Source organism: Felis catus, chromosome D3 (assembly GCF_018350175.1).
Source record: "Felis catus isolate Fca126 chromosome D3, F.catus_Fca126_mat1.0, whole genome shotgun sequence".
Lineage (NCBI taxonomy): Eukaryota > Metazoa > Chordata > Mammalia > Carnivora > Felidae > Felis > Felis catus.
This window is the reverse complement of record NC_058379.1, coordinates 70,254,488-70,275,999: the sequence shown is the minus strand read 5'-3', so window position 1 is coordinate 70,275,999 and position 21,512 is coordinate 70,254,488. Positions and strand designations below refer to the sequence as shown.

At 39.6% G+C, this 21,512-nt stretch overlaps 1 protein-coding gene across 2 annotated transcripts in view; it reads right to left on the bottom strand.

The window, feature by feature from the left end:
• ME2 (malic enzyme 2) overlaps window positions 1-20,248 on the bottom strand; it is a 52,786-nt gene extending 32,538 nt beyond the window's left edge. The window contains exons 1-3 of one of the 2 annotated variants that reach the window (XM_003995198.5): window positions 20,058-20,248; window positions 12,591-12,710; window positions 2,844-2,977 (exon numbers count right to left, since the gene is read on the bottom strand). In XM_003995198.5, coding sequence (XP_003995247.1) covers window positions 2,844-2,977; window positions 12,591-12,698 — 242 coding nt within the window. In that variant the 5' untranslated portion in view covers window positions 12,699-12,710; window positions 20,058-20,248. Of the gene's footprint in view, window positions 1-2,843; window positions 2,978-10,657; window positions 11,054-12,590; window positions 12,711-20,057 lie in introns of those variants that run through there. The other variant, XM_045042305.1, reaches the window with a different exon arrangement.
• Window positions 20,249-21,512: the final 1,264 nt, after the last annotated feature.

Here is a 21,512-nt window from a genome sequence, read left to right as displayed (position 1 = left end):
TAATGCTTCTAAACTAGTTAGCAACACCTGCGCCTACTTTCCAGCCACATGTTCATACTGAACTTACTTCAGTTTCTCAAATACACCCATGTCTTACTTTGGTGTTGCTACATACAACACAACTTCTGGACACCCCCTATGCATGCATAGTCCCTACTTACTCTCCCCGAATGCAGCTCACGTGGCACTCTCTCCCTTGGTGCCCATTTCCCTCCCCCACCACACAGACACAGATTTTTCTCTTTTCAGATCCCTTAATACCCTACTCCCTCCTCTGCAACTCTCACTCTACTTCCTGACTCTGTCTTCCCTCCAGCCTGGATGGTATCATGAGTTAGGGACTATTGCTTTATATACCTCTGTATCTCCAGTAACTAGCAAAGTAAGTGGAATATAACTGGTGTGCAAATATTTGGTGAATAATCAGGGAGAAGTGATTCTATTTAGAAGAGGAATAGTATTTTCTATGCAGCTACCACAGGCAGAAATAATACCAATAGGTAGAAGTTAAAGGGACGGAGATTGCTTCTCAGTCCAGGGGAGAAAACAGACAAGACTGAGTAGCTCTGTGAAACAGACAGCAGAGACCTATCAGGCACTTGTGATTCACTTACACCTCCATCTAAGTTTGGTCCCTCCTCTGAGTGCTCCATGCTGGATCTTGTCCTCACCTAGGACTACTACGGCTCAGAAATTCTGATTACCACTAAGGCAACCCTCTTCCCTGTGGCTAGCTATCCATTGCCCCCACTTCCCAGTTCTTTGAGAGATCTCTGGCTCCTGGATCCCTCTGTTTTCTCCTGCTCTATTAGCTCCTCCCTGGCTCCTCTTCTTTCCCCACTCTGGATCCCATGATCAAGCCTCTCACTCTGAACAAATCTTCACCATTTTGGAACACCCCTGTACCTTTATTACTGCACTCCCCTTCCACAGTGTCTGTCTTTTCCAGCCATGGACTCCCTGAAGGAAAGGGTGGAATTTCTCATTCCTGTAGTTCTAGAGCTTAAAACAATGCCTGACACATAACAGCCCTGAATGAATACTAGCTGAATAAATTAATGTAGCATCTTTGCCAGCCCAGCAAACCCCAAACCTGAATTAAGTTACATTTCACCTTTTCCATGTAAAAATAACACTGCTGGGCAGAATGACATCAATACAAACAAGATTAAACCACTAAGTCTTCAGGGCTTTCCCATCCCTTTACTATGTCCTTGTTCAGCTACACTCTTTGGCTAAATGGCTATTCTAAACATTTATCACTTTCCTCACCAATTCTATTCAACCTTGGCCCTTTTAAATCTTAGCCACAACCTCCATATTAGACATCATAGCGAAAATCAAGGTCAACAAGGCAGGATGAGATCTCAACCTCTGCCCTACCACCTGCATAGCTTATCCATATTGTACCTGTATTTATCTTTGCTCTTGCCCCAGAAAATGACCTGTTCTTTTTTCTTGTCCAAGGCCAGCCTCTACCTCTGCCCTCGACCCTACACCCTCTACCTCTGCACTCAACGCACTGTTCTCTCTTTGTACTTGACCCTATTCCCTCTACCTCTGTACTTTTCTTGTGCAAGGTCAGCCTCCACCTCTGTCCTCGACCTTATGCCTTCTACCTCTGCACTCAGCCCCATCCTCTCCATCTTTGCACTTGACTCTCTGTCCCTTCCAGTTCTCTGGGATCTTGTTCTATCAATTACCCTTTCTTCTGGGCTCATTCCTCACAGCATGAGCACCTTCAACTTCCTTCTAGCTTGAAATATACCTCCTTAACCCCAAGTCCTGCTTTACTTACTGGTGAGAAACCACTCTCACCAGTCATCAAACAATAATCTCCTGTATTTAACAAACCCAGAAGATATTTTTAATTCTGCATTCAGACTGATCCCTCTACCCATAATATTTTGCCTTTCTTTCTCATTTTGCCTGCCACGTGTAATATACTATTTAAAACACAGCTCAGGAATCACTTCTTCCAGGAAACTTTAATGGATTCCCCAAATCTGGCTAGGAGTCCCTATTTTGTGCTTTCAGAATGTTCTCTGCATGTACCTTTTTCTCACTGTCCTGCACACAGTAGTATAGAGTACAATGACCGTCACAGTATAATATCTATTGATGAGCTCCTAGAAGGCAGGGCTGTGTATTACTGGGGTGACAATACATTCTAGTTTTCCTGGGACAGTTTCAGTTACTCCTCTTTTTCACTCCTCTGGATTGGATGATATATTATATGGTCACCTACCTTTTACCTACTTTACACTCTCAGTGACCAGTACAGTGGCAAACACAAAGTAGATGATTAATAAAAGTTGTTGGATAGAAAGGATACAAGTCAGATAATAGCTTTTGTTTCTAACATTCCATTCAAGTCTGAAATGCTCTGTGATTTTAAGCTTAAAAATAGATTTCTGCTACATTTTACAATAGCAAACACAAACATTCAGTGAAATAAAGGAAACATAATCATTATAAAAATAATAGTTAACTGACTAAAATGCAAACTTCATCTTGAGACTACATATATTCCATATGCAATAATAACCATAATGCTCCCAATTTTTCTGATCAGGACATCAATAAAAAAAACCAAACATCTCAGGCACCTGGGTGGCTCAGTCAGTTAAGCATCTGACTTTGGCTCAGGTCATGATCTCACAGTTCGTGGGTTTGAGCGCCACATCAGGCTCAGCACTGATAGTGTGGAACTTGCTTGGGATTCTCGCTCTCTCCTGGCTTTCTGCCCCTCCCCTGCTTGTGCTTTCTCTCATAATAAAATAAACTTAAAACAATTATCTCCTTTAAAAAAAAAAAAAACGAAACACCTAATCAACTCTTACTTTTCCAAAGGGCTATTCAATTTTTTCACGTTTTTATGAAATCGTAAAGCTTGAATATCTTGTGTCTCTATTTTGGGAGGTAGAAGTCCTTGGAGACCAAGCATTTGTCGTTCTTGTAATGTAAACGCCATTCCCTACAAAGGAGAAAAGAATTAAAAATTATTGCTTACTGAGGTTGCAATGGTGCTATCTATCCAACAAAATGTAATTTCAATGTAAATTTTTAAAAAATAAGTAAGATACCATTTTGCCCAGACTGTCATAAGTATTTAAGATTGATCATCTCTAGTATCAGTGAGGTGTGGTAAAAGAGTTATTCTCACATACCATTGCTAGAAATGTAAACAGGTTTAAGCTTTTTAGAAGACAACTTAAAAACATTCTTAAATTTTAATGCACATACTCTACAAGAGAGCAATTCTACTTCTAGACAGCCATCGTAGAGAAATAGTCATCACATAAAGAGACATATAAAAAAGATTAGTTATAGTACTGTTTCTAGTTCTCTTGACTATTACAAACTAACTAAAAGCCCATGAATTATGGAACAGTTAAGGAACCTATGGTAGTTCCTGGTATGGAAAACACAGATCTCCAATTATGTAGTACAAGTATCTCCCAGACCCATAGTTAAGAAAAAAAAAAGCAAGTTTCAAATCAAACACACTCACTGTTAACTGTTATATTCAGAAACCCCCCATAAAATAAATCATATACACAGATCCATACATACATTAGAAATGAAATTAACAGAATACAGCTTAAAAGAACACAAACCAAACTGGTAACAGAAGCTCCTTCCACTAGAAAGCAGTGAGGCTGAGTTGACAAAGAGCAAGCAGGGAATGATACTTAGGAAAAAATTAACCTATGTCATATGAAAATCTTTTTCAATTTCTGATATTCAGCTGTGTGTTAACTTCTTTTTATCAAAGTGATGTCTGTAGAAACGCCAGAGTAAGGACTTCCAAAAATCTTTTCCTCCATAAAAGCAACAAGAATACTGGCCAAATGACCAGAATAAACTTTTTCAGAATTCTGGAAACTAACCAAAGGCCTCAGCAATCAGGGAACATTTTATTCAAGAGAAGCAGCTGAATTTTCATAAGAAAAGCAGGATTCATGACATTCTTATTTGCCTTATTCCTATGTTTCCCTCCCCAGCTCCACAGAAGCCTAGAAAACAGCAATCACTATGAAATAATCGCTTTGAAAAATAGAGTCTAGCGGTTGGAGATTTTTCTACAGCCCCATCCCCAGGAAAACTGCCATTATTTCAGTGGAAGACCCACTTGCAAATCTGTCTTTATTTAACCTTATATGGAGCTCACCCAGTGTGAACAGCTTTTTCTCCAGAAGAGTGTCCTGAAAACAATCTGAGGCAATTATTTAACATGGCAGCTGCCTAAGGCAGTAGATAACAGCTGAGGAAACAACAGGCTAACCAAAGAACTGAAAAGGAGAAGCTGAAGAACAAAATGTCCATGGGGTGGGAGTGGGGGCAGTGGTTGAAAAGCTTGACATATTCCTAAGAATCTAGAAGCTCATCATGCACAAACTGTAGGCAAGTCCAGGAAGGATCTGAGAAGGCCCTTAGCTCCCACCTCTGGCTAACCTGGAGGCTCCATGTAAGCAGGAAATAAAGGCTAATGTGTAGTTGTAACCTGCTTGAACACTAAAGACACTCTCCAACATGTACACTGAACCCTTAGGTATTTAAGTCTCGGTCTAATCATGAGTTGACTACTTAGCTAATGATGCAGACTTTAGTGGGCCTAGCAAACAAGAATAAGGACTTTAAAGAAGTAGTTCAATTATATTTCACACGCAGAAAAAAAATTAGTTCAGAAATGTCACTAAATAGACAACAGCAACATAACAAGCCCTCGGAGGAATATCTGGTTTCCAGAGCAGCCACATTCTTTAATATGTCCAGTTTTCAACAAAAATTATAAGGCATACACAAAGACAAAGTCTGGCTCATACACAGGAAAAAGGGTACCTAATAGAAACTGTCCCTGAGGAAGCTCAAACATTGTACTAATTAAACAAAGACTCTAGTTATTTTGAATATATTCAAAGAACTAAAGGACACCACATCTAAAGAAGTAAGGGGAAGTAAGAGAATGATACCTCACTAACTACAGAATATCACTGAGAAAATAGAAACTATAAAAAAGAACCAAACATAGAAGTTCTGGAATTGGAAGTACAATAACTAAAATAAAGTTCAGAGGGGTTAAGCAGCAGATTTGAGCAGGTGGAAGAAAGAATCAGTCAACTTAAAGATAAGTCAATTGAGATTTTCCAGTTGAGAAACAAAGAAAAATCAATGAGTAAATATGAACAGAGCTTCAGAGACTGGTGGGACACTATTAAGTGTGCCAACATATGCATAACAGGAGTCCCAGAAGGCAAGGAAAGAAAAGGACAAAAGGATATTTGAAGAAATAATGGCCAAAAGCTTCTCAAATTTGATGAGAAACACGAACCCTAGAAGAAACACATATCCTAGAAACTCAACAGCTCCAATCAGAAAAAACTCAAAGAGATCTATACCTAGCCACACATATTCAAACTGTTGAAAGACAAGGACAAAAGAAGAAACCTGAAAGCACAGAAAAGTGACTCATCATGTACCGGGGATCCTTAAAAAGAGGAACAGCTAATTTCTTATCAGAATCCACAGAGGCCATAAGGCAGTAGGACGACATATTTAAAGTGCTGAAAGAAAAAATACAAAACAAAAACGTGTCAACCAAGAATTTCTAAGTCTTTACAAAATTATCCAAAACTGAAGGAAAAATTAAGATATTTTCAAATAAAAAGAGAACTCATTGCTAGCAGGCCTGTCTCACAAGAAATACCAAAGACAGTCCTTTAAGCTAAAATGAAGACACTAGACAGTAACTTAAATCTACTTGAAGAAATAAGGAACATGGGTAAGATAATCATACAGGTAAATATAAAAGTCAACATAGGGGCTCCTGGGCCGCTCAGTCAGTTGACCATCCAACTCTTGATTTCGGTTCAGGTCCTGATCTCATGGTCGTGGGACTGAGCCCCACACTGGGCTCTGCACTGAACTTGGAGCCTGCTTAGGACTCTCTCTCTCTCTCTCTCTCTCTCTCTCTCTCTCTCTCTCTCTCTCCCTCTCTGCCCCTCTTCCTCGTGCTCTCTAAAATAAAATTTTAAAAATGTTTTAAAAAAAGAAATAAATATAAATCTGTATTGATGATCACACAATGCATAAGCACGTGCTTTGTATGACAAACCAGCACTGAAGGAAAGGACAGAACTATACAGCAACAGCTTTTGTGTACTATTAAAATTAAGTTGGAATCAAACTGAACTAAGTTGTTATAAAGATGATAATTGTGATCCCCAGGGCAAACCACTAAGAAAACAACTCAGGAAAAGGCAGTGGAAGAAATGACAAGGGAATTAGATTGGTATACTTGAAAGTATCAATTTACCACAAAGGAAGGGAACAATGGCAGAATAGAGGAACAAAAAAGACATTTAGAAAACAAATGGCAAAATGGCAGACTAAACTGTATCTTATCAACCATTAGATAATGTAAATGGGTTAAAATCTACAATAAGAAGGCAGGGATTGGCAACTTTATGCTGTCTATAGCAAAAATACAATTAGGTAGAAAGTAAAAAGATGGAACACGATATACCATGTAAACTATAACCCAAACAGATTTTGAAATAAACACTGTTACTAGAGAAGGACATTTTATAATGACAAAAGGGTCAATCCATTAAGAAGATATAACAATTACAAACATATATACATTTGTAAAAGAGGTCCAGAATACTTGAAGGAAAAACTGACAGGATCCAAGGAAGAAAGACCAGTTGGAGACGTTAATACCTCGCTTCCAATAATGGAGAAAACACCTACACAGAAAATCAGCCAAGAAAATATAAGACCTGAATAACACTATAAAGCAACTAGACCTGACTGACATGTATGGAACCCTCCACACAACAGCAGCAAGATACACATTCTTCAAAACAAGTGCACATGGAATATTCTCCAGGACTGTATGTTAAACTGTAAGTCTCCATAAATTTTAAAGGATTTATGAAATCATCCAAAGTCTGATCTCCAACCATAATGCAATGAGATTAAAAATCAATAATCAAAGGAAATTTGGGGAAATCACAAATATTTGGATTTTAAACAACAAACTCATAAATAACTAACTGATCAAAGAAGAAATCACAAAGGAAATTAGAAGATATTCTGAGATGAATTAAAACACATATACCAAACCAAAGCAAACCAAACAACCACACACACCAAAACTTAGGACTTAGGGAATGCAGCAAAAGCAATGTTTAGAGGGAAATTTAGAGCTGTAAACACCCACATTAAAAAGGCAGAAAGATCTCAAATCAATCATCTAAGCTTCTACCTTAAGAAACTAGGGGGGAGAGAAAGAGCAAACTAAACCTGAAGCAAGGAGGAAGGAAGTATTAAAGATCAGAGCAAAAATAAGCGAAATAGAAAATAGAAAAAACAACTGGAAAAATAAATCAGTTAACCCAAAGGTTGGCTCTTTAAAAAGATCTATAAAACTGACAAAGCTTCAGCTATATTGGAAAAAGAGAAAAGGGAGAAGACTTAGATCACTAAATCCTTTGCAACTCATGTTTCTCCTTATAAGATTTCACCTAAGGCTGGGAAATATAAAAGATGTAAAACTCAAACTATCATTCTTACTTTCTTTTCCAACTCTAGTACAAGACAAAAGTGGAAAAGCTAAACTTTATTTATTTTGAAAATTATTTATTTATTTAAGTAATCTCTGCACCCAGCGTGAAGCTCGAACTCATGATCCCAAGATCAAGAGTCACATGCTCCGCCGACTGAGCCAGCTAGTCGGCTCCCCTAAACTTTAGCCGACCCTAAACTTTAGATTTAAATGAATTAATGAGTTCACTTAAAAGTGCCTATCCTAGTGCCAAAGACAAATGAGTTGGCTATACAAGGTGTCACTGCCTATCTCCTATCTAGGTTTAAGGGACACTCAAAAGCATTTTATTTATAATGCAAGGTCGAAGTTAAAATGATTTAAAACATTTTTATATGTTGAGTATTTACGTTAGTAGTTGATCAAATGCCTAAATTTTCTAGCCTGGTATTAATAAGTGAAGCAAGTCTGCAAAGATGACATTAGCTTAAAATGAATGCCTTGATTAGTTCTTTAACAGTCAGCCTCTCCCTCTCCATTCCTCAATGCCACCTGTTCCACCAAGTCTGCCCTTTTCTCATCTGTGCAACAGCAATACCCTGCCATTAACACAGTAGAAGTGTACCTCCTTTGACCAATCCTGAAAGATCCCCTGAGCTTTTTCCTGTAGACACACCTAGTTTTCTCACATAAGTCAATATTGATAAAAATCTGTTAACTAGACTTGAGTGTTACAAGTAAACACTGGGGAGACATAAAAGGCCCCTTCTATATCTTTCCTTCCAAATACAATCAGAATAATCTGTTAGGGATTAGGAAATTACCAAATACCTACTTATAAAACTGATAACTAGTTAACTAATGATTCATAATGTCAAAATTGAAAATTATATTCAATAATAGGGTCATGGCTAACTAAATTACAAAACATCCCCTGGAGGGGGTAACTCACATTTATAAAGCATTTACAGTGCCTAAAGTAGCTTTAGAATTTTCCTTTTTCTCCACGGCAGTCTAGATAAAGAAACTGTATATATAAAACTGTGTATAAACTGTATATGTACTGTATATGTACTGTATATAAACTGTATATATAAACTGTATATAAAGAAACTGTAGGTATAACCTTACACCGAAGATAACACAGCATGTAAGAGTCAAGGGGGTCTCTCTTTAGTCTTAATGATTCCAAATCTATCTACTAAATTATGATGCAGCCATATATAAAAGGCTTACGAAGCATCATGGAGATTATTTATAATACACTCTTCCCAGTAGTAAAATGGCATATAAAATTGTATACTACAATCTTAAAGGTAAATATACTTTTAAGGGGATTTGGCAAAATAAAAACAGATGATGTACTGGGGTAGTAGGAATGCAATTTTTCATTAGTCATAATATGATTATTATTTACACAAACAATAAAAATTTGAATTAGTTTACCTATTAGACATACAGCCAGGGGAAGTTAAAATAAAAACAAACAAAAACCCTCACAGAACTAATAACCATAAAGCCAGAGCTCCAGGTACAAAACTGGGAAGTGCAAACTTCCTACAACAAAGGATACAGAGATGAGTTTCAAAAAATTATCTAGAAATTTAGGCAATCAGTCAGTTAAGCATCTGACTCTTGCTTTTGGCTCAGATCATGAATTTGCAGTCCGTGGAATGAGCCGCCTGTCAGGCTCTGAGCTCACAGCATGGAATCTGCTTGGGATTCTCTCTCCTTCTCCCTCTGCCCCTCCCCTGCTTGTGAATCTCTCTCTCTCTCTCTCTCTCTCTCTCTCTCTCTCTCTCTCTCTCTCTCTCTCTTTCTCTCTTTCTCTCTTTCTCAAGTAAAATTAAAAAAATAAGTAAGTAAATAAATAGCCAAATGAGCATGAGGATGGAAGGAGAAATCCAATCTTAAACTTGCACAGCCTTTTGAACGTTTCAGGATATTGAACCAGCCCTGCATCCCAGGTATAAATCCCACTTGGTCATGGTGAAAAAAATCTGTAATGCTTTCTGAACATTTCAAAATGCTATATTACCTAATGATTTAAGGGTGAAGACTCGGGTCTGGAGAGGTTAAGTGAAGAGCCAAAGTTTCATGGCTACCAAATTCAAATTAACACCTAAAGTCCTGCTTATAACTTAGCACAGTGACGTTCACTGTCCTTTAAAGTATAAGGACTTTGGGGCGCCCGGGTGGCTCAGTTGGTTGGGCTTCCAACTTCAGCTCAGGTCATGATCTCACAGCTTGTGAGTTCAAGCCCCACGTCGGGCTCTGTGCTGACAGCTCAGAGCCTGGAGCCTGCTTCTGATTCTGTGTCTCCCTCTTTCTCTCTACCCCTCCCCTGCTCATGCTCTGTCTCTCTCTTCTCAAAAATAAATAAAAACATAAAAAAATTTTTTTAAGTATAAGGACTTTAAAAAATTTCATAAAGAATTTCATATTCATACCAGAATAGGCAAATCTATAGGAAGAGAAAACAGATTAGTGGCTGCCAGGGGCTGAGGAGGGGAAAGGGGAAATGGGGAGTGACTGCTGAATGGGTTCTGGGTTTCCATTTCCGGTGAAGGATGCATGACTCTGAACGTACTTAATGTGACTGGCCTGTCAATTTTAAATGGTTAAAACTGTAAATTGTACACTATTTACCACAATGAAAAAAGTCTTACAGACATAATAACAGGTATGCTTTTAGTAGACAGTGATTCCAGACATCTTAAAAGATTACAATCTTTTTTGATTTATTTTTTTAATTGTCCAATTCATCCTTTCAATTTCTGGGATGTGTTTTGTTTTTTTTTTAAGTTTATTTATTTATTTTGAGAGAGAGAGAGATAGAGACAGAGAGAGAGAGAGAGAGAGAGAGAATTCAAAGCAGGCTCTGGACTTAGTGCAGGGCCCAATGCAGGGTTCAAACCCATGAACCCTGATTTTGTGACCTGAGCTGAAGTTTGATGGTTAACTGAGTCACTCAGGCGCCCCGCTGGGATGTGTTAAAAGATTACAATCTTAAAAGAATTCAGTACTGCCTTATATTACTATTTTATTAATCGCAGCAGCAACATACTCTTAAGACATTTAGTCTACAATGTTTGAAGCACATACCTGATTTCTTTTAAGTCCCCAAGGACTTCATGACCCTCAAATTGGGAATCACAGTCTATGTTCCTTCTTAAACACACACGACAAAATAACTCTTTCTGATGCTTACAGGGCTTCCAAAAGTGATCTTTCAATGAGATAACCATACAGATGCTATCCAACCTTAGAGATTTCAGAGGGCCAGAGGATTAGATTTTATTTTCTGTACAGAAGTACCGTAATGCATTTTAGACTACCCTCCTCCTTAAAATTAATTTGCCACTTAATGTATTTTATACATTTCTTATAATCTCCTCACAGTACATTTTAAATAGTTTCTGTAAGGATAAAAATAAAATAAAACCAACATACTTAGCAACTGTTTACTGTACTCATGGCATTGTAAAAAATTTAAGAAATTTTGAATGGTCCCTATCCCCAAAGGAACCTGAAATATAGTTAGGAATATAAATTCATGAAAACGCAACTACCATCAACTACTTCAAGGACAGCTTAAGTCATGAAAGGAAGCACGCAGCAACATATATTGATTACTTGCCACAGGAACAGGAAGATAAAAACTGCTACAGGGTTTCAGAGAAAGGAGAGATTATTCCAGTCTATGGTGGTATGAAAAGGCTCTACAGGAGAACTGGATTTGAGTGAGTTGCATCTTGGAGAGCAAGCAAGATTTGGGGAAGTGAGGCAAAAAAAAAAGAGAGAGAATTAGAACATCCCTCATTAAGCTTCATTTAATTCACCACTGCCTACAGAATTCTCATTTCTGTGCAAGGTACCAAAAATGCAAAGATAAGGCGCTCTGCGTGACCCTTGATCAAATTTCCTCTTGCAGGCCTGAAATCCTTCAAAACATATACTGTACAATTAATTATGCCCAACCCCCACCAGAGGAAATAAACGGGACTGGCAAATTTCTGATGATCATTGTTTTAAAATAAATCACAACTTAATCTGCATGCACCCTTCCCAAGAGGTAACTCTCCATATTACAATAAATCCAATGTATCCTCTTACAAGCTTTCTGTAAGAAATCTTTTTTCAGAACTATGTGTATTTCCTAATTAATATCACCACTAAAAAATAGAGAGGGACTTGCCCACTGAACACACTTTGGGTACAGAATTAAGGCAAGACTAGGTATCAATAATACCTGCCACTTCTGCCCCAAGAGTTGTAAAGAGGGTCAGAAGTCTCCCCACTTTGAAGTAGCACTATGAGATTACTGGGCAAAAGCACTTGTACACAATGATTTGTGTCCAAAAAGCTGGTTGGAGGTACGGTAGGGGTGGACATTAGATGAAATTTTAGGGGCGCCTGGGTGGCTCAGTCGGTTAAGCATCCGACTTCGGCTCAGGTCATGATCTCGCAGTCCGTGAGTTCAAGCCCCGCGTCCGGCTCTGTGCTGACAGCTCAGAGCCTGGAGCCTGTTTCAGATTCTGTGTCTCCCTCTCTCTGACCCTCCCCCGTTCATGCTCTCTCCCTGTCTCAAAAATAAATAAACGTTAAAAATATATATATATATATAAAAAAAAGTAGATGAAATTTTATTCTACAATTTTGACTCCATCTTCCAAGGGCTCAATTAGATTGGTCCAGGGTAAGTACCTGATTTGAGCTGGGTAAATCTAAATATCCCACCCTGGTTAAAAATCCTGGCTAACTGCTATTCTAGGGATTTTTTTGAGCTGAAACTAGGAAATAAAGTCAATCTTTTTCTGGTGGTAGAAGTTGTGAGGGGTGAAACTGGGAGCCATAATGCAGCCACGATTCTTGCCACATGGAGAAAAGGGAAAAGTCACGCAGAAAAAGCAAATACCTCTGAATACTTTTAGGACAAAGCTACAAAATACAAAAAGTTCATGCTTTATCAGTCTGAGATATATCAAACCTTTTCCAGGAAGAGAGAAAATGTTATGTTAGTATTAAAGTTACTAGCCTTGTTTGTTCTTGGGTTCAACATGAGTGGCTTGCCTTTCTCTTTTATGTGCAAATGACGACGTGCCAGAGTACAAGGAGCAGCAACTACTCTGATCCGGGACAACATCTTTCCTTTCACCTGGGAAAAAAGAAGCAAATAAACTTTTCAGAGAACTGCACACACATCAGGTATCAGTTTTCAAAAGCAGATATAGAAAGCCTAATTTTCCACACTTGATAAAGCTTTTTCAAAGTACATTTATGTTTCTACAGGTTGCAACGGTTGTAAAAGAGTAATAGTTGGGTGAAGACAAAGACTGACCCTGGTTACTCATCATTGCCATTTTGTATATATGGTACACTACAAAATGTGCTAAACACTTACTCTTTTTCTAATCTACCCAAGTGTGACAAGGAATGTATCTCCCATTTATGGGACCAAAAAATGGAGAGATTAAGAAACAAGGTAACATCTAGTAAACATGTAAATGGGTGTGGGAGTCTAGGCTGAAGGTGGAAAAGTTTAGTAACAGAAAAGCCTGGAGCGTAAACATTTAGAGGAAGAGAAGCTATTCAAATTCTTAACCTAGGGGCACCTGGGTGGCTCTGTCAGTTATGAGGCCTACTTCTGCTAGGCTCAGGTTGTGATCTTGCAGTACATGAGTTTGAGCCCCTCCTTGGGCTCTGTGCTGACAGCTCAGAGCCTGGAGTCTGCTTTGGATTCTGTGCCTCCCTTTCTCTCTGCCCCTCCCCTGCTCACACACACTCTCTCTAAAAAATAAACATTTAAAAAAACGAAAAAAATAAGCCAAAAAACAAACAAATTCTTAACCTAGATGTAGGACTTTAATGTACTAATATAATATTAGTATAATACTATACTTATTTTTATGTAATAATTATATATTATGTGTTATGGATTATGTAATGTACTAAATATTTTTTGTTTTCAAAAACCCTGTTATTTAACATAGAAAAACATGCAAATTGGCTAGAAAACATGTTTTTACCCTTTCCTGTCCATCACAAACACATAGGAATTTTTCAAAATGGAAAATTCTACATACTACATTAAACATTAAATGATAGGAATATAATAGATTCTTCTGCATATCAATTCTCCCACCAAAAATCAACCTGCAATGCCCATGTATCGTAATTATTACAAATCATTGCAATGATCCCGCAATAAGTTCTTAGTGGAATTTGTAGTTTTTGAGGAATCAAGGGTTTGTATGGGGGGTGCAGCAAACCGTTTATATTGGGATTATTTTTTAAGTGAAGTGAAATTCACATAACAAAACTTGCCATTTTCAAGTGAATAATTTGGAGGGATTTAGAAAAGCTATAATGTTGTGCAACCCCACATCTAGTTCCAAAATATCATCACTATCCCAGCAGAAAACACTGTACCCATTAAGCAGCTTTTCCCCTCCCCCAGTGCCCATAAACCACCAATCTGCTTACTGTCTTTATGGATTTACCTATTCTGGGTATTTCATATAAATGTAGTGTATAAGTACGGCCACAAAAACAAGAAATCTATATGATTATAAGAACATCAAAAATCATGAGAGATGGGGATGAAGGGATGGGAGGATAGGACAGATGTTTAAAGGTACAAACCTGCAGTGAGAGCCTTAAGAGATAGTAACTCCTAGAGATCTAATACATGATATAGTGAATATAGACAACAATGCTGTATTATAATCATCAAACTTGCTAGGAGACTACATCTTAATTGTTTCAACCACCAAAGAGAAATGATATAACATTAGAAGCAATAAATATCACTACAACGGCAATCATACTACAATATATAAATATATCAAATTAACATGTTGTACATCTTAACTTTATACAGTGTTTTATGTCAAATATACTTCAATAATAATAGTAATAAAGAATTACAAGAGATATACAACAAAATAATTGGGCCACTTTAAAAAGTCAATGTCCTGAAAGACAAACACTAAGGAACTACTGCAATTTAAAGAAGACTAAACATATGACAACTAGGTGCAAAACCTAAATCAAAAAAAAAATGCTATAAAGGACATTTATTGGGACAACTGGCAAAACTGAAACATGTACCATAGCTTACATAAAAGTTTTATAAAATTTTAAATTTCCTGAATTTGATAACCATATGTAAGAGACACCTGTGTTTCAAAAACACACAGTGAACTATTAAGGGGCCAAGAAGTATGATGTATGCAACCAAAGCCTTTCAAGTTATTTCAAAATAAATTTTAAAAAGACAGAAATTGAAATGGTAGCATTGATCATGTGTTTGTGTGGCTCTTCCAGGAGAGACAGCATTATGTGTCACGATTAAAATTTTAGTACCAGAAGACTGAACTAGTATTTGCAGTATATTGGTGAGGTAGGCACATCTAAAATAATACGGAATACTTTTTACTTTAAATCAAAGAAAATCTTGGGGCGCCTGGGTGGCGCAGTTGGTTAAGCGTCTGACTTCATCCAGGTCACGATCTCGCGGTCCGGGAGTTCGAGCCCCGCGTCAGGCTCTGGGCTGATGGCTCAGAGCCTGGAGCCTGTTTCTGATTCTGTGTCTCCCTCTCTCTCTGCCCCTCCCCCGTTCATGCTCTGTCTCTCTCTGTCCCAGAAATAAATAAACGTTGAAAAAAAAAAATTTTAAATCAAAGAAAATCTGAAAAAAAAAAGCATTTTGTAATCAGCACTTGTTGTATAATAAGAAATGTATTTGGTTTTTGTCCCCAGTTTCTGGAACAGAGTTCCTAAAAGTCTTTGGAATTTCCTGCATGATAGGAGTATTTTCTGTTATTCATAAGCCACCCATTTTGAGGTGACCCAGGGTGGACCACTACAAAGCCTCAGGGAAGAGCTGGTCACCAGAAACACCAAGCGATTAGAGAGCAGGAATTTTCAGCCCCACTCCGGAACCTCCAGAAAAGGGAAGTGGGCAGGGACTAGAGACTCGTGAAGAAGGAGATCTGCCAAGCTTTCAGGTTGGTGAACACACCTAGGTGCTGGGGGTTGGCACACTCAGGGAAGGCAGGGAAGCCCCACATCCTCCCCCCACTCCCATCGATACCCAGTTCTACGGATCTCTTCCATCTGTTCCTGAGTTGCATCCTTCTATAATAAACCGGTAAAGGCAAGTAAAGTATCTCTCTGAGTTCAATGTGCCATTATAAAATCATCCAGTTTGAGGAGGGGTTTGTGGGAAGCCTCAGTTTATAGGTCAGAAGTACAGGTCACAACCTGGACTTCCAATTGGCATCTGAAGTAGGGACATCTTTTGCGACTGAACTCTTAACCTGTGGGATGTGACGCTATCTGCATTTGGACAGCGTCAGAATGAGGTTAAATTAAAGGACACCCAGTCAGCATCTGCTGAGAACTGGTGAATTGCTGGGTGTGGGGGGAAAAAATCCCATGTTTGGCGGCCAGAAGAATTCAGTCTGCAAGTAAGGAGAATTAGTTTTTCCTTTCAGAAGTTAAGATCAGCAATCTAATACATGAAATCTGCTTTCAACTCCTGGTTAAAGTTTTGCTATCAAACACTGAATTTAGTCTGTTTAATAAAGATAATACCACCTGTCAAATCTACCTTACAGATAATTTTGATGATCAAATGAGAGAATATATCCAAAAAATATATAGATGTTATATCACTTACTTTATTAGTAAGTGATAGTAAAATAAAATATAAAAGTAATTTTAACAGTGTCTTTAAAACAGCAGGCATGAGTAAAAAACAAACTTAAGGGGAAAAAATTCTGCCAAAATTAGAACCAAGGACTAAGAGACAGGTAGCCTTAATATCATCTGGGGAGGCAACAAGATAAAATATTACGTTATGCAGATGTGATACAAGGAGAGTGAAGTAAAAAAAGGAACCAAAAGGCAGGGCTTCCAATTTTTAATCAACATGCAAAATCAAGCTGCCTGTTTATGTGAGTTTCTGGGATACTGAGATATGCCTGTGGTTTCTCCCCTGGTGTGTCATTCACATGGCCTTGCCCCAGAACTTACTCTCTGCTGTTTACAAACTGGACTGGGACAGAAACTGCTAGGTCACTGGCTGCGGGAGACTACTCACCTTAGCCTCTTACTTGGGGTCAAAGGAAGCAATGCAAAGGAGACCGAAATTAGACAGAGGTCATGACTGGGGGCAACGAGGACAAGTTTTGTAGTCAGACCCAAGTCTGAATCTGGACTCGGCTCATCACCATTTTGCAATCAGTGGTGTCACCCAGGCATTCCCAAATGGTCTCTGAATTGGTGTTCATCTGGGACACGTTTTTCACAGGTCTGTGGCCAAATGAGAAAAATTGGGACAATGCAATACAGTCGTTCATAAAACAAAACTTATGGTCTTTGTTTTTGTGTTCTAATTACGATCTTCATACCTTTTTAGTGATAAAAAAAAATTCCTTTCTTTTATGAAAAGACGGGCAGTGTAGACTGTGGTAGTTTTTAAAAAGGTACTTAACCTTGACAGAATTAAAAGTTGGCAGTCTATGTCTGGTCCCAACTGTCCCCCTGTGCATGCTTGCCCAAGAAGTTCCAAAGTCTGGGAACCACTACCTTACAAGTCTTACTTCTCTTATCAATGAACTAGCGGAGGGCAAACTCTATTGGGCAGAGCTGTGTGTAGTAATCAGGTATTTATAAAGTGTCAAGCAATTAGAGCTTTATCATCATCATTAAGAGCCTGACTACTTGACGTGAAGGTTTATTCAATAAAATCCATATCCAGGCAGGTCAGCAGTAGTCAAAGACAAGCTCTGGGTTCAACTACCAGATTTAAATCCAGAGTTGGCCAGTGCTAGCTCTGTGATTTTGAGTAAGTCTGTTGCAGTCTTCTCATCACTCAAGTGGGGATGATAAACAACAGGACCTACTAAACAGTACCATTTTAAGATTTAAATTAGGTAATCCATTTAAGATGCTTATCACAGTGCCCTCCAAGTGCTTCAATGTTAGTTACCTAAGCACTACTAGTGGTAGTAAGAGACTAAGGTGGTCAGAAGGTGCCTCCCGAATGCCTGTGAGTTTCTGCATCAACATCTTCTGGTGTGAAATCCTTACTAAGAGGCTGTAAGGATGATCATGGTTAGCATTTATTTATATGACTTCAAATGAAATCTCTAGGTCAATAATGAGAATGTGGATGGCATACACGTCCAGGCAACATCAAATGTCATCCTAAACAACATCTACAGAATCAATATAGTATTTTTCATTACTTTTGAAATTTGTACGTGTTGATCAACAGAAATGATATGCAGCCATACAATCAAAATGGTGACTTTAAAATAAAAGTTAACTTTTAATAAAATAGGTTTTTAGAAAATCATATGTTAGAGTGATTTTGACATTTAGTACGAATTTTGTCCTCCCTCTAAAATTAATCCTCAGTAAACTATTACAGGTTTCAACATTACTTGTTTTAAAATATTATTAAGTTTGTCAAAAAATTCACCAACATAAATTAGAATTTTAGTTTAACTTAACATAAATTTTAATATAGTTGAGAAGAGCTTATTTTTATAGGAAATTAAATATAGTTTATGGCACTATAGAAATTAATTTACAAAAGAAATTCTCAAATGGTAAATGAGTTTTTCTTTTATGAATTTTTTAACGTGTTTTCATAACAAATGTATGAAAGAAAAGACATTACACATAAACACCTTCTAAGGGTGAAATCTGTAAATGCTTCTTTCTCAGGAATAACTACTGAGCAAGGGTATATTTAATTCTCAAGAGAATGAAGAACATCTACAAAAGCATAGCCCAATATTCCCTATTAACCTATGATAAAGGTTATAGCAGCATATCTGGCCGTTATGCCTAACTTCTCATTAAGTCTTTATAACTACCATAAAAGAGTCAGATACAGGTTACAAGTCAGAGTTCAAACCTAATTAAAGGTTCAATATTAGAAGCCAAGAGTTAAACTGTTTTTTTCTATATTTCTGCAAACCATGTAACATAGTAACATGTAACTCAATTAGTTTTAGTAATTACACAGTAGATTCTATACTTATATTTTGTATAACTACTAGAATTAGTACACACACACACACACACACACACACACACACACACACACACTCATACAATACAAGGACAGCTGAGGAGGGGTAAATGTGGGGCAACCATTTCTTCTCTAACTTCCAGAATGCCTGGAAACTAAAGAATAAATTTATGAGTGAAGAATAAATTTTGAAATTAAAATTCATGAGTACAACTTTGCAACTAGCTTAACAACATGAACAATGCTTAAGAAGCATACAAGGCAAGGTTAAGAGGGAGCTGGAGCTGTTATGGTAAATTGCCTGATTCTGCTTGAGTTCAAATCCAGGCTTTGCTACCTAAAACCCAGGATCTTGCGCAAGTTACTTAACCTTCTTAAGCCTGAGTTTATTCATTTGTCAAGGGGAAATAACAGTACCAACCTCAAAGTTATTTTGAAATGACTCACGTAGAGAGTAGTGTCCATACCGTAACTGACAATCAATAGTGCTTCCATTGCTACCAATAGCAACACTAAAAGAAACAACAATGCTATTATTTTGCCAGAAGTGATTGCCACAAGCATCAGGAAGGTAAATCTGATAGGAGGTAACACTACGTTTTGTAAGGAAGCACTACTGTTAAGATTTTTATTTTGAAAAAAAAAGTATTGTTTTGATTATGCTTCTCATTAAAAGGCAACAAGCTTTCTGGAATTATTTTCGTAAGAAAGAAAGTCAATTCCAGGATCGAAAATGTAACACCACCACACGAGCAGAAGTGGTTACCACCAGCGTCAAAGGAACACCTGCCAGTCCTGGTCTACTTATGACATTTTGCCTGACAGAACTGTTCCAATCTTAGAACTTTCTAGCTCCTAACAAACTTCCTTTAAAGCGAGGAACGAACTAACACACACACACACACACACACACACACACACACACACACACGAACGAGCGCGCGCGCGCACACACACACACACACACACACACACAGCGCCTAACTCCTGTCATTAATTCATCCCTGCAGAAAGACATTGGTAATAGGTGTCTAGCCACAAAATCGGGTGTTCAAAGGGCGCGGAAGGGAGCGATGCTCGGGTTCTGGAGGCCACAGGATCTCACTCCGGGGCGGGAAGGGGGCCACCCTGGGACCAGCGAGTCTAGAAACGGGGAAGTCGCGCCCCAAAACCGTGTCCGGGGAAGAGCCGCGGACGCTGGAACTGGGGACCGCTTCAACCTGACCACTCCCCCGCCCTCAGCCCCGACCCCAAGAACCCCTTCCCATTGCCTCGCCCCGCCCATCCGCTACACGGGTCCATGCCGGCCGCACACACGGAAGCCGGCCGCAGGTCCGCAAACGGCTTCACTGGCCGGACAGGAGGAGGCCGGCGCCCGCTCCCCTCTAGGAACTCCCGCCCTGGCCCCGCAGTGCCAAGCCTCCCGCGACGGCGCGCCACGCGAAGCCTTACCCCAAGTCTCGCCCCGCGACAGGTGGTGCTGCCGGCGGAGAGGCCGCGGCCCTGCCGCCCACCCAGGCGATGCTCAGCTGCGGCCGAGTCTGGCCCTCCCCTTCCCGAGCTTCGCGGAGCCGGCGCTAGCTCAGGCTCGGACTGGCACGGGCGGCCAACAGCCGGCAAGGCAGCCTAAGTACGGCGGCGTAACGAGCAAGGGAGTCGGGAGGCCGGCTGGCGCGGCCTGGGGCGGAAACTGACGGGCGCGCGGACCAATGCGGAGGCAGAAAGCCGGCCGCGGAGGGCGGAGCTGTGGCTGAGGCTTCGCGGCCCGCGCGCCGGGGTTCCTTCCCCTGGGCGCTTTCCTCGGTCTGTTTCTTTGAGGTTTCTGTTTTGAGGCCGGGCGCGCGCCCGTGTGCACTCGATCCCGAGGAATGCGAGAGGGGCGGTGTGGAGTAGGAGTCCGGAGATTCAGGCGACGCCCGTCGTTCCACGAAAGGAACGGAGGCTGGTTTACGGCGGACCTCGCATCCCTGGGGCTGCGGGGATACTCGAGTTGATGGCTGCGCGGATACTCGAGTTGATGGCTGCGCGTTCGCGCGAGAAGAGGCTTTGCGCAGGCGCGGGCGGGCCGGGGGATGTCGGAGGGTACCAGTCTTCCCACTCCCCAGGAGGCGAGAGAAAGGCTGGGAGTTTGGGTCCATCCTGAACAGCCAGGGGAGGCAGGCAGAGGATGAAGGAGAGATTAAGAGCTGGATACAGGCCAGGAGACTGGAGAAGCAGAAGAAGGGGAACCCAGGAAATGCGAGGCCTCCGCACTTTAGGGGCGACTTCTGTTTCTGAGCTATTTTTGTGTCTCCTCGCTCTTCTGCAGAATTCTTTGCTGCTCTCCACGCCTGTTAGCACAGTTACTGGCCCGCGAGGAATTTACCAATCCCTACCGTCACAGTCACCATAAATAGTTCAATGTTCTCTCAGAAGAGCACTGGAACCGTACATTGTCATCTTGAAAGCGGCAGGGACTGCACCTTAATACATCTTCACTCACTCACGGTTATGACATTGGAGGCTATTTCTTCACTTTTTTTCAGAAAGTCTTATAACCAAAACTTCTTGGCTGTAACTGAGTTTACTTTTGAAGTATGGTAATGATAATTTTAAAGTGAAAGTGTGAAGGGTAAAAAAAAGTCAAGGAAGATGGAATAAGTAAGGTAGAGAAAATTGAGCGGAAGTTGAGAAAAGTGAGTTATCCATTCTTAAACTTACAATTACGTGAAATCTGGAGCAGCCGGCCACTATGAGATGGAAGGGTGGGGCATGCTTGGAAACACCGTAGTTAGTTGATAAATGATAGATACGGCTGCTATAGTAACCATCTCAGTAAAAGAAGGACTATAAGTAACCATCACCTAAAAGTAACCCTGCTCGCAAGGAATTGTCAAGAATATCAATCGGAATGAGAGAAACTTCAAA